This window comes from Onychostoma macrolepis, chromosome 03, assembly GCF_012432095.1.
Source record: "Onychostoma macrolepis isolate SWU-2019 chromosome 03, ASM1243209v1, whole genome shotgun sequence".
Taxonomy (NCBI): domain Eukaryota; kingdom Metazoa; phylum Chordata; class Actinopteri; order Cypriniformes; family Cyprinidae; genus Onychostoma; species Onychostoma macrolepis.
In genome coordinates this window covers 32,247,647-32,261,329 of record NC_081157.1, presented here as the reverse complement: position 1 = coordinate 32,261,329, position 13,683 = coordinate 32,247,647, and the positions used below count along the sequence as shown (strand labels likewise).

The window sequence follows — 13,683 nt, the reverse complement described above, 5'->3', positions numbered from 1 at the left end:
TAATGTTCTTTTTAGCAACGTCATATGACCCCTTTAAATGATATACAATAAAATAAGCTTTGTTTTGATTAAAGTGTTGTAATCTTAAGTTTATATATGTATGTACTATTTATTTTACCTCTCATAAACAAGTCCATCTGTAAGCTGAAAATGTTTCCCTTTCATTCATCCCCCCTCAGCCATTCTCCCAAACACAACATTTCCATATAAAACATAATTTCATCATTTCATTACAGACCCCATAACAAAGAGGTCATGTGTTTATGGGGATATAATGATACACATCAGATATATCTGTCTTGAGTTTATTTATACATCAAAGTGTTTAATTGACCTTGCATTGCTTTATGTGTGTTTATATGTGTTGTTTTTGTACAGGAGAATAAATTCAATCCAGAGGTTGTAGAACACATCTACGAACATAATCCCATCCTCAGGTACACGACGAGCCCCCTCTATGCCCCACTGCTGCCTTTCCCCTATGGCAGCCTCCACCACACATGTGAGTCAAACACTCGCACTCACACACACACATACACATACACATACACATACACATACACATACACACACACACACACACACACACACACACACTTACTTACTTACTTACGTTGCATATATCACATATACACACCACTGCTCACATAAAGAACATTTCAATGAACCAATCAGATTAGACACACCCTCTCTTTCTACAACCCTGCTGTTTGGTGTAACCATGGTCACCAAGCAATATATTTACCCGTCAAGCAGAAGCAAAGCAAGCTCAGCATCTGTTTTCAAGTGCTTTGAAGCTCTCAGCTTCCTTGAAAACCTTTTATGAAATGAAAACCTTTACCGATGTTTTTTGGTCTCCTGTTTTTTTAAATTCGCCATGAAATCAGAACTGACCATTCTTATGTCTTTTACGGAATATCGCAGTGTTAAATACTGAATCATTTAAAGATGACATATCATGAAAATCTGCCTTTTTTCATGTTTAAGTGCTATAATCGTGCCGTTGGTGCATCTGCTAACCCAGAAAATGTGGAAAAGTTTTTGGTAAGCCTTTCTCTGCAAGCTTTTGCTTCTCCTTTGATGTAGAAAGGGGATCTTATTATAATATTACCACCTCTTAAGGCCATTGCATACTGAGTCTGAAATTTTCTTCCGAAATTTTCGCACGTTAAAAAATAAATACAACCTCACGTTTTTTTTTCCGTATATATCAGATTTTTAAACTAATATGCTTCAAAACACAAGATTTCAGCGTGATAGACATGATAATCAATATCAAACTGATGTTTTTTAGCAGAATATCTGAGGAACAATCTGTAAAGGCAAAGTTCTATTCTGGAAAACGGGACAGGGAGCAGCAGCTCATTTGCATTTAAAGAGACATGCATGAAAACAGTTTCTGCTTACATTCAAAGTAGGCATTTTCAAAATGATATAATGCATGATCTGTGGGGTATTTTGAACTGAAACTTCACAGACACATTCTGGGGACACTGGGGAGACTTATAATACATAGTGTTAAAAGGAGCATAATAGGTCTTCTTTAAATTCATGTTCCCCACGTAATAAAAAATAAGTCTCCTCCCCTTTGCAACATCTCATCTCTGATGACCTTTCCCCTCCAGCAACTTGCTGACATGAGATTGCAGCAAATAACAAACAGCCATTCAATGATCAAATCAATTCCCGATGGACAAAATCAAGTCCTGTCCTACATTTTTTATTCTTGATCAAGCAGCTGTTTCACTCAAATATATATCACAATAGTGAAGAAATGCAATCACAATTTCTGTTCAATGGTGACTTGAATGACTTTTGGCTATATAAGCTGTTCTTGAAGCATTTTTCATGAATTTGGTCCAAAATGCATCAAGCTTATCTGTCTTGCTCTCAGCATCTGGCTTACTATATACTATATATGTCACTCTGAATGCGCAAAATGATTGACAGGCAAAAAAGCACCTCAAAGGCATTCTGATTTGACAAGCAAAGAATCTGACCTGCAGCCAATTTTATTTGACCATTTACAGAGACAAAGGTGTGATATTCCAGGACAGTTATTGAATAAAGAAGTTGAAACATATGAAATAAAGTTTGAATCTTTAGTGACTACCAAATATATATACACCGTTAACATACCTTCTCTCACTTTTCTTCATAGATATGGTAGGTAAAGGCTACACATCCATCCGTGAAGAGGCGGTGAGACTTTTTAACTGCCTCCAACAGTTGGAGTCGGCCCGCGAGCCCATTCCTCTCATACAGGGGATCCTCCAGACCTGCCTCGACCTCCGGCCGCTCCGAGATGAACTCTACTGCCAGCTAATCAAACAGACCAGCGTTACCAACTCACGTGTCCTGACGCAGACGCAGATACAACCGAATCCACAGCTCAGATACTGGCAGCTGCTCACCTGCATGAGCTGCACCTTCCTGCCTAGCTGTAGCATACTCCGATACCTACGCTTTCACCTGAAGAGGTGAGTTATGCACATCACAAATCTATACAGTGTACTGGATGTGTATACTCACAAACCCACCAGCCGGATCTCAACATGCAAACATATACATTACCTTGAAGTCCTTGAGTATAAACACGCACAACTGCCTCTGGTCCTGCGGTCGAGTGTGTAGGAAATATGGGCTGCCTGAGGTTGACTGGATTGGAAAGTGCACTTCCTGTTCGCTCGTTCTTTTCCTCTCCTTGAGGGATTGGGAAACGGCACGATGCTTTCTGCATCCCATGGTTAATTGACTCTTAAAGTACAGCCAGGCCCGGAGGATAGACAGAAAATAAGAGAATGGCTAAATATGGTTTATTTATCATTTATCTTATCATTTGTGCCGTGAGGAAATGGTGTGTTGACCACAGGGCTTTGATTACAGAGGTGGCTGGTGTAATGGAGACGGACGAGTCTCTGTTCTCCTGAGGCCCCCAGACACTTCCCGCATGTGTTTACTTAACACAAATAGGGCCTACACCATGCATGTGATTACCAAGTGGCTGACAATTTATATCGCAAATAGACAAACTAAACAGAGAGGCCACACAACATCCCTCTCATTTTTTTGGAGGGAAATTTTGCCATTGCAAAATTATGGAAATGGTCCTTAAAATCCCTTTATTTTACTATCAGGGTTCAGAGTTTGAGTGTGGACCCGGAGGTGGAGAGCTACGCATCCTTCATAGCCCAGGCTCTGGAGAAGACGCGCGGTCGAGAGTGTGTCCCCTCGTGGGAGGAGATCCAGGGGCTGATGGGAAGGCAGGAGATACTGTGTACTGTGCACTACCCTGGACCGGGCTGCTGCCAGATCCCGATCACCTCGCACACCACGGCTAATGAGGTATTGCATCAACCGTTTCCTTTATAGCAGGGGTTGGGAACCTTAAGCCCATGTGCCACCATTGGCACACAAAGGCTTAATCATTAGCATGCAAGCAATAAGAACCAGACATATGCATTTATTTATAAGTGTATTTATTTTTGTAGTGTTAAATTTTGTTTTTGCAATTACCCTTCCACAAAAATGTAAGAATATGTATTTATTTATTAATTTGCTTAAACATGGTTACTTTAACATGGATTTTTCCTCTTTCGAGCAGTTGTTATTTAAACTAAAATAATTACTTTTAAATCAAAGTTGTTTTTGTTAATTGAAATAAGGCTAAAATAAAAGAAAATAAAAAATAATAAACTAGAGATGAATATTAGATGATAAACTTAAACTTAAAAAACTTGGCAACTAAGTGACTGAAGTTTATGCATTAAATGACTAAACTAACAGGGAAAAGTAAACCAAATCTCAAATAGAAATAAATAAAAGCTAAACAGAAATATAAACTAATATAATTAGTAAACTAATAAAATGATTAAACTAAAATCAAAACTGAAAATACAAAAATAAAATCTCATTCAAAATATGAATAAATAATATAATAGTATATAAATAATACTAAAATAACAATCTCACTCTCATTTTCTCTGTCCAGGTCGTGAGGAAGATGGCGGAACGCCTCGGGCTGCAGGACAGCCGAAACACATTTGCTCTTTTTGAGCAGAACTCGTGCTGGGAAAAAGCTATCGGAGGCAGCACCATAATTGCAGATGTCATCACCAGATTTGAAAAGTAAATATTTTTAATAAATATCTTCAGCCTATTGTAATATGTGTAATACAACTAATGTACTGAACCTAAAGTACCACAGCACTATAGTTTGTTGGACATGGTACTATGCAAGTACCATGTTTTTTGAACATTAACCATGATAATACCATGGTATTTTTTAAGTACTATGTAAAGACCACGTAATCAATCAGTACCATGGAAAGGAAAGAGGAAAGGAAAGGACGTGATGTGTGGCCAAGTATGGTGTCCCATACTTGGAATTTGTGCTCGGCATTTAACCCATCCAAGTGCACACACACAGCATTGAGAAGTGAACAAACACACACACCGTGAACACACACCCGGAGCAGTGGGTAGCCAATGCTGCGGCGCCTGGGTAGCAGGTGGGGGCTCGGTGCCTTGCTCAAGGGTCTCACCTCAGTCGTGGTATTGAGGGTGGAGAGAGCGCTGGACATTCACTCTACAATCCCTGCCAGATTTGAAACTCGAACCCGCGACCTTTTGGGTTACAGGTCCAACTCTCTATCTATTAGGCCACGACTCCCAATATGTATATGTCAAGTTGATATTACCATCCACGATAGCACCAATGTACAGTACAGTGTAGAACTGTGTTTTCATCATTGCTAAAGTGCTGGGAAAGTGAATAAATCACAGTTTAACCAACCCCCCTGATGAACACACACACTGTGAGAATGGACAAGCAGCTCTTTATTAGTATTCAGTGTTCCAGTAGGGATCTCAAGGTGAGACTGATGTCATCAGCATTAACTGATGTGGAAAGCAAACTGAAGGAGAGATAAGCCAAGCCAGTCTGAATTCAAGGCATCCACTTTATTCTGGGAAGTGTGTTTATGTGTGTTTTTGCACGTCTCAGTGCCAACTCTTCCCAGAAGAGGGTTCATGGACACACGCCTAGTCTTTCTCTCACACTCATGTGTACACACACAAACAAACCCGCGCGTACAAAACTGCACATGCAGCAGAAAAAGCTTAACAAATCAGGGTGAGTCATATGGTTCGGAATGATGACATTGCTCTGTTGGGGTGATTTTAGTCGTGTGTTTAGGAAGCGTTGGCGGGTTTCATTTGTTGCCGTGCTCTGCTCGACAAGTCTTCTGAGCTACTTGAAGACTCCTAGTTTAAGACAAATACATAGTTTTAGGTTGCTTGAGAAGGGGTTAAATAATAAGCCTATAAGAGGGCCGGGCCCTCTTCAGATGTGTATCTGATTCATATGTATTTTCCATTAATGAATCTCTATCTCTGTCTTCCAGTTTGTCAGCTAAAGATCCAGACTCTGACTGCCAGTGCCGACTCTGCTTTAAACTGTATTGTCTGCTGGACACCGACAACATTAGTACAGACAGCATTGAGTACCTCTTCCTGTATGAGCAGGTAAAACGACAAGAGACAGGCAGAGATGAGCAGAAATGAGAAAGCTAAATTAGGGGTAGGCGATATGACCAAAATCTTATATCACGATATGAGTCATTTTAATTGACTGTAACGATATATATCACAATATAGTGATTTTTGCTTTAAAGCTGCAGTCCGTAACTTTTTTGGGTTAAAAATGATCCGAAATCATAAGTACATAATCATCGAAAGTACATAACCAGCCAGTGTTCAAAACTATCACCTTACTTTAGCCCAATTCACAACGGTTAGCTTCTTATATATATGTTTTGTAATTTGAGTGGTACGGGTAGGTTTTCGCGGGAAATTCAAGCATGGCACTGCGTCATTACGTCACGTCTGTAAACATAAAGAAGTTGTCCCCTGCAGGTGGCGGATCATTTATAGCCTTTTCTCACAGCAGCTGGAATAATTAAATGTATCATTTTGCTGGCGGATTGTAATCCAGAAAGGATTGTGTTTATGAAACACATGTGAATGAAATTAAATTATATTCCAGGTTTAAATGTGCTTCTGATTACAGATAGCCTGAGATTACTCAAGATTTGTATTTTAAAGAAAACCAGTTCAAAGGGAGCATAGTTTGCTTTTTGGGTTAAAATAATTTCTTAATATGAAATTTGAATGTTATGACAATTAGAGATTAGACTGTACAGAAATTGAAATCTACATGCTAATACACGCTATACTCATTGTCATGCAATGCTGATGTTGTTAACATTAATAATTTGAGAATAAAGTATAACAATAATAATCATTTGCACGGTTAGATGTGATATGAACTAACCGATCGTTAGATTTAATCACCGTTGGTAGCGTGATTTATTGTAATGCTTTTTTCCTCAGTTGGTCAGAACAAACGTGGCAGACTTGTTACTTACTTGTTCAGATGGCAATATACGGTGAAAATTCTTATTTGGGTCATATATTCCAAGATGTAGGCTAGAATCTGTGATTCCTAAGTACAGTATCCACACCGGTGCGGTGACTGACAGACTGACACATATACCCCTCAAAACATTAGATTCATCTGCGCTGGAGTTGTGTCGGAGTAACACCCCACGCAAGGAAGATAATTCCGCACAGAGCTGCAATTCCAGGCTTTCAAACAGAGATGGCGACAAAGAGGCAAAACTTACGGACCGCAGCTTTAAATAAGGTCTTTATATCAAAATTTTTGATACCATAGAAATTTCATAATTCTTGTCACCAGTATCAATATCACAAAAAAACTAATACTAGCCTAAATTTAAAAAAAAAGCACACTGAAGACAAATAGACAGTCAGCGATTTAAATAAGAAACTAATTACAAGCAATAGGACATAAAAACTACAATAGAACAAATAAATAAGAAATTATACATTCATTGTATAAAGTAATCAAATAAGTATAAAAACAGTGCAAATTCTTCCTGTGTAAATTAAATATATACTTCTTCTTATTAAAGTTACAAAAGTGATTTAGTCAAGAGCAGTGAGAGATTTTCTTTCTTTTGGTGTTTGATTAACATGAATGACAGGCAGCAGGAATATTAGACTGCTGTCACTTTAAGAGCTGCCCGGATCCAATATACAAACGGTTACATGTATTTCTACTGGTTAATTGTGTCCACCGTTATATCGCCCACCCCTAAGCTGAATGTAGATGATTGAAATTCATGAATTTTGCAACATTAATGAACTGAACTAAATTGAATTAACGTTAAACTGAATTGAGCTGAGTAACAACATGTCTTCAGTAGAGCTGCTTATCGCTGAATTAAACTTGTTTTATGACAAATTAACTTTACACAGTTGTTGAACTAAAATGAATCAACACTGAACTGACTGAAGCTGAATAATGACACTGTTGTCTGGCTACAGCTGCTTTATGGCAGAATTTGGATTTGCCTCCTTTCTGAAGTTTGCATCAATGCAATACTGTGAAGAACTAAAGGTGATTTGACTGTTGAATAAAAATATACAGCGAAAAAGAAGACTAAAAGAGAAGTGGCCTATAGTGGAATGTGTTTTATAAAAGGCTAATAATAATAATGAATATCTTCCTCTGAACATTTTAAACAGGGACTTTCCAATTGTTCCTCTGTTTGTTTAATGCCAACTAGTTTCACACTTGTGTGGACCGATGTGTGCATAACGTCTTTATCAGTTGAGTGAAAAGCAAACATACAAACACAGCACACTAGTGAACTCGGTAAACTTTCCCTCACTTGACTTCCTCCTCCCTCTCTCTGTCTCAGTGTCATGAGATGGTGGTGCGGGGGCAGCTGCCAGCCTGTGAGGATGACCTTCTTTCCCTGGCAGCGTTGAGACTGCAGTGTCTACTGGGAGATTTCAGCACCCTCTCACCGTACCCGCCCTTGGAGCAGCTCTTTCCGGCTGAAGTGGTGGAGGCCCGGGCCCTACTGGCCCCATTGATCCCCCTGGCTGTCCTTCATTCCCCGGGGGTCTGCTGGCTGGGACGCTGTGGGGACACAAGCGGCGTCAGGAACAGGACCAGAGACTGCGGGCCAGACTAAGGGAAGAGGGAGCCGTGGTGATGTCGGCCATTTTGGAGCGCTGGAAAGCCCTGGCGGGATACAGTCGCAGAGACAGCATGGCCGCCTATCTCACCATCGCCCGGCAGTGGTCGGGTTTTGGCTGCACGCTCTATGAAGTGGACTTTTACATCGTGAGTGCTTTTCACTATACAACTGTTTTCAACATTGATAATAACAAGACATTTTTTCAGCATATTAGAATAACTTCGGAGGGATCATGTGACACTGAAGGCTGGAGTAATGATGCTGAAAATTCAGCTTTGCGTCACAGGAATAATTACATTTTAAAATATATTAGAAAACAGTTATTTTAAATTGTAATAATAATTCACAATGCTGTTTTTACTGTGTTTTATTTATTTTTTTGCCAAATTGATGCAGTCTTGATAAGCCTAAGAAACTTCTTTCAAAAACATAAAAAATCTTAAAGGTTTTAAACGTTTGTACCACCAGACAATCAGAGCTGTGCCTATCATCCTCCTGTTTCTCATAGAGCTCGACAGGAAGCTTCTCTCAGAAGTTGTGGCTGGGCGTGGCGGCTTCCTGTGTGTCTCTGTATCGTCAGGGTGAGGCTGAAGCGTTGGAGTCTCTGCCGATTGGTCAGATCTGTTCCTATGGCGTCTCTGATAGCAACACATTCAGGATCACTGCAGGAGACAGAGATCTGCTCTTCGAGACCTCCAAGGTAAGCGTGCAACATAGCTGTTATATCAGCAATATCCCTAACTGGTGTCATAACTAAAGCAATAAAGTGACTAAAACTAAAATACAAAAAAGCTAAATTGATATTGATATTTTTAAAAAGTAAAAAAAAAAAAACCCAAAACTTAAAATGAAAAAATAAAATAAAAATAAGAGCTAATTTAAAATATTAGTAAATGTTATAATACTATATAGATAATACTAAATTACTGGTAGCCACAAAACCACTCACAATATCTTTGCGTCAGGGAAACACCACTCACATTTCAGAAAATCTAAAACATTTAACGAATAAAACTATTGCCAGAGCATTTTATGCAGGTCTACCTGTAGTTTTACTCTAGCAACAATGCCTTCATGTTAGCATCATGCATGCATACTGTTAGGCCAAAATACTCCAGATATAATAGGGGAAGCATATACCCCTAGCCAAGGCAGAGTTTTACACCAAAGTACAAAATGCATCATATGTATTTTATGTAAATTAAGAATTAACATATGAAACATGTAACCTTCAATAGTTCTAAACTAGAAAGACATTGACGTCAAAGTGTTTGTATCATGCGTACTATAAACCTCTTTCCAGTCCTCGAACAATACAGGTCAGACCAGCTGTGTGTTTCTGTGTGCTCACATGTGGAAACACTGAGACAACCAGTCTATCTTCTCCTGATATTAGCTGCAGGCTCACACCCATCCTGTGCCGTCACTCCTGTGCACTTTAACCCGATGAATCTCTTGAGTTTTCATACCAAACCGCTTGACTTCACGTCTGCCTGCCTTCTGAGTGATGCAAGAACATCTGTTCACACATAAACTGTTAATAACGTCCAGTCATTGTCAGTCATCAACATACGCCTATAGCTATTCTGAACCATAATCACTCTTATGGAAGTCAGTATAACAAATTAAGAATGTTAAATGTGATAAACAAGTGCAACTGTAAATTTCTGTTGGATTTCATTTAAATGAACTTTTCTCTTTTCTCTGTAATTTTGTGAAATATTATTGCTATTTAAAATAACAGTTTTCTATTTTAATATACTTTAAAATCTAATTTATTCCTGTGATGCAAAGCTGAATTTTTAGCTTCAGTACTCCAGTCTTCAGTGTCACATGATCCTTCAAAAATCATTCTAATATGCTAATTTATAATCAATGTTGGAAACAGTTGTGCTGCTTAATATATTTTGGGACCTGTGATACTTTTTTCAGGATTCTTTGTTCTTTTTAACTTTTTATTTATCAAAGAATCAAAGAAAAAGTATCACAGCTTTCAAAAAAATATTAAGCAGCACAACAGCTTCAACACTGATAATAAAATCAGCATATTAGAATGATTTCTGAAGGATCGTGTGACACTGAAGACTGGCTGATGAAAATTCAGCTTTGCACCACAAGAATTCTTTCAAAAACATGAATAAATCTAGAGCCATGCTAACCTAAAGTTTAGTGCACAAAGCCTTCAAGAGTATAACCAAGTGATTGCAAAAGTATAAAATGTCTGACACACATTTGACAGTGGAAATTTACTCAAGTCATCTCTCTCTCTCTCGCTCTCTCTCTCAGCTGACTGAGATCATGCAGCTGATGAATGCTTACTTCAGTGCCACCCGTCGCCAGCTAGGCAAGGATGACTGCATCTCCATGGAGACAAACCCTAAGCTCCGCCCCTCCCTACTTGAGCTCCCCTCTCACCCGGTGTGAAGAGAGAAGGACTCGCGCGCGCACACACACGGACTCTGACTGATGCACACATGCAAATGCAGTCCTGACCGAATGCTTCCCTGTGAGGAGCTTTTGCAAAGAGGACAAACTCAAATGAGACTGAAAGGAGCAGATGCTGTGGAAATGGAGGAGGATTGGAAGGTGTCCAGGGAGCCACAAACAGGAGAGCAGGTTCAGGAACTCGCTTGCTACACCACCAGCCAAATCCAGAAAGGACACGGGGCCCTCAACCGGCCCCTGCCACCTGGAAGCCCGCCAAATATCACAGAGAGCATAATAGCCCGACTTCAGAGTGCAAAAAATCATTTTCTTAAGCAGTATTTTTGCCTTGTTTTTTTAAAAATATTTAAACATCCTTAAAACAACATTAATTTATTTTTACTTGCTTTGAAAAATTTAAATACATTTAATTTTCCTTAAATTCATCAAGTATTAAGACTATTTTAAGAGTAACTTTTCAAGGAAGCTTCTTTTTCTTATTTTGCATCTCATGTAAATTGACCTTGTTTAAAGGATGTTTCTTTTTTATTGGAAATCATGACAAAAATACTTTTTTTTTTTTGCAGTGATGTCTTTGTATTTCACGCTGCCATCGCACTCGCACACAAACACTCGCTCAGCTTTAAACGTTCCTTTCCAGACTCCTGCCTGGATCGCCATTAAACTCATTCATCAAACCGTACCTGACCTTGAAATGAAAGCAGGTGCAAGTCACTTTCGCGTCGACCTTCAGAACTGTCCAATACTGAAGCGACGGTGGTGCGTGTGTGCGTGAGAGACAGATTTGAACATTTTAAGCTGTAGAAACCAAAGGATCTTTAGCTCGTCTGTATGATGTGAGTGTATTTGTGAAATGCTTTGAGCCTGACCTGGTGCTGCTTGACTGTGCTGTTAGCTTACAGTAACTCTGCACTGTGCGTCCTGTAGCCACAACAGCCTCAGATCTTTAGATCCGGTTAAAGCCGACTAACTTAGACAACCGTTTGCAGCCTGGTACCTGTGAAGGTAAATGACATTTTGACATTTTCAAAAACACAACAAAAAGACAATTTTGGTTCATACCAAGCTTCCCAGACCTCTCGAACACATTTTCAAACACTGAAGATAGACAAATAATCGACACTATTGATATGCAACATTGTCATCCCGTATTCTAATGATAGTACATTTCCATTTAAGGGATAGTTTACCCAAAAATGAAAATTTAGTTATCATTTACTAACCCTTCTTTCATCTTGCTGAACACAAAAGAAGATATATTTCTGGTAGTTTCATATTATGAAAGTAAATAGGGTTCAAAACAGCATTACTTTGGACTCCATTGACTTTCATTAAAAAAAATAAAATTATATGTATATATATATATATGTGTATGTGTATATATATATATATATATATATATATATATATATATATATATATATATATATATATATATATATATATATATATATATATGTGTGTGTGTGTGTGTGTGTGTGTGTGTATATATATATATATATATATATATATATATATAATGTATGTATGTGTGTGTGTGTGTGTGTGTGTGTATATATATATATATATATATATAAGTTTTTTTTTTTTTTGGATGACAAAATGATCATTTTTGGGTGAACTATTCCTTTGAGCGTAAATTGTAGCCTCTGTCAGTTGTGCTTTTTGTTATGAAGCCTTATGCCGGCTTTTTTATCTGCTGAGAGTTAATATTGTCCTTCTTTAATTTGTGTTACTTTTCACTAGTTTTATTTATGGCTGTCTGTTGTATACATTGTGTGGAAGTGACTTTTTATTGTCCTTTTTACTTTTGTTTTATATATCTTTCATAAAGACCTGTATTTGTATTTTAGTGCTTGCATTGAAATAATTACAAAAGAGCAGATGATGTCATAGTTAAAATATGATGTCATAATGTTTATTTACCGTTTTGGTTATTTGTCATTTATTTCCCCCCTGTCGTGAGAGGTCTACATATGGCAAGTAATCCGTTTTTGTATATTCAGTAGGATTATTGACATTTTGTCATAACTAAAAAATGAAGAGTCATTTGCCCCTTTTAAAGTCACATGGACCAAATAGCTTTTTTCCCCTCGTTTTCTTTTATTTTTCCCCCCATCAAATGACTGCCAAACTATTACTGAAGCAATAAAACCTGCCCAGTCGTCCTGAGTATGAGCCCATTTTCGGTGTGGGGCTTTAGGTTGCCTAAAGAGGAGCCACTAGTGCCTGTCAGACAGTCTGTACAATCTTTAGTTCACTCATACTCCATAATCAGGCGCATTTTTAATTTTTTTTTTTGTTTTGCACTATCTTTGCTCTAGGGCAGCTTGTCTGTCTGAATACAAATCTGAGAAAAGGTTACCAGCTACTTGAAATTCAAAGGTGGAGGGCAATCACATCTTCAATGTTGTTTATTTTGGTTTTTGTTTTAAGCAGCGTCTTTTGCTCCTACAGCCCCTGTGACGGCAGTAGCGGTTGTCACGTGCTTTTATGTTCTTTTCATGTCACTCTTTAGCTGCAGGCAGCTCCGCCCACTGTCATACATGTAACAAAACTCGAATGACAACCTCTGATGCTTTAGATGGTTTGTATGCTGCATGGTACCTTAATGATGTTACACGTGTAATAGTCAATTGCACTATTGTTTGTACAGCTAACTTAAATGTGCAATAATGCAAAATGATGAATACTGTATGTAATAAAAAGCAGCACCATTACAACATCACTTGAGTGTCAGATGTGCGGTTTATGTGGAAAATAAAAAATATATATTATTGGTACATTACATATTTATGAAATAATACTTTATTCATCAAAGATAATTTCATAAATTTGATAAAAAGTGACAGCAAAACTTCTACATTTTACAAAAAAAAAAAAATTAATATGTGACCCTGGACCACAAAACCAGTCTTAAGTCGCTGGGTATATTTGTAGCAATAGCCAAAAATACATTGTATGGGTCAAAATTATAAATGTTTCTTTTATGCCAAAAATGATTAGGATATTATGTAAAGATCATGTTCCATGAAGATACTTTGTAAATTTCCTACCATAAATGTATCGAAACTTAATTTTTGATTAGTAATATGCTTTGCTAAGGACTTCATTTGGACAACTTTCGCCAAATATTGTCCTAACAAACCATTCATCAATGGAAGAA

General features: G+C 38.0%; 2 protein-coding genes across 3 annotated transcripts in view; both read left to right on the top strand.

Annotated features, from left to right (window-relative positions):
- Nucleotides 1-8,066, top strand: part of plekhh3 (pleckstrin homology, MyTH4 and FERM domain containing H3) — a 40,935-nt gene extending 32,869 nt beyond the window's left edge. Inside the window, exons 6-12 of one of the 2 annotated variants that reach the window (XM_058770031.1) lie at nt 379-502; nt 2,162-2,480; nt 3,138-3,345; nt 3,992-4,128; nt 5,406-5,526; nt 6,572-6,706; nt 7,788-8,066. In XM_058770031.1, coding sequence (XP_058626014.1) covers nt 379-502; nt 2,162-2,480; nt 3,138-3,345; nt 3,992-4,128; nt 5,406-5,526; nt 6,572-6,706; nt 7,788-8,066 — 1,323 coding nt within the window. The remainder of the gene's footprint in view (nt 1-378; nt 503-2,161; nt 2,481-3,137; nt 3,346-3,991; nt 4,129-5,405; nt 5,527-6,571; nt 6,707-7,787) is intronic. The other variant, XM_058770032.1, reaches the window with a different exon arrangement.
- On the top strand, nt 7,946-11,889 carry LOC131536870 (unconventional myosin-X-like). Its single transcript, XM_058770034.1, has 3 exons — nt 7,946-8,218; nt 8,581-8,772; nt 10,359-11,889. Exons 1-3 carry the CDS (start codon nt 8,087-8,089, stop codon nt 10,494-10,496), a joined length of 462 nt encoding a protein of 153 aa, XP_058626017.1. The 5' UTR covers nt 7,946-8,086; the 3' UTR covers nt 10,497-11,889.
- The last annotated feature ends 1,794 nt before the right edge of the window (nt 11,890-13,683 follow it).

Coding starts and splice junctions, on each gene's coding strand:
- LOC131536870 (XM_058770034.1), top strand. CDS start 8,087: ATGTCGGCCATTTTGGAGCGCTGGAAAGCCCTGGCGGGATACAGTCGC. Junction 8,219..8,580: donor ATGAAGTGGACTTTTACATC/GTGAGTGCTTTT, acceptor TGTTTCTCATAG/AGCTCGACAGGAAGCTTCTC. Junction 8,773..10,358: donor TGCTCTTCGAGACCTCCAAG/GTAAGCGTGCAA, acceptor TCTCTCTCTCAG/CTGACTGAGATCATGCAGCT.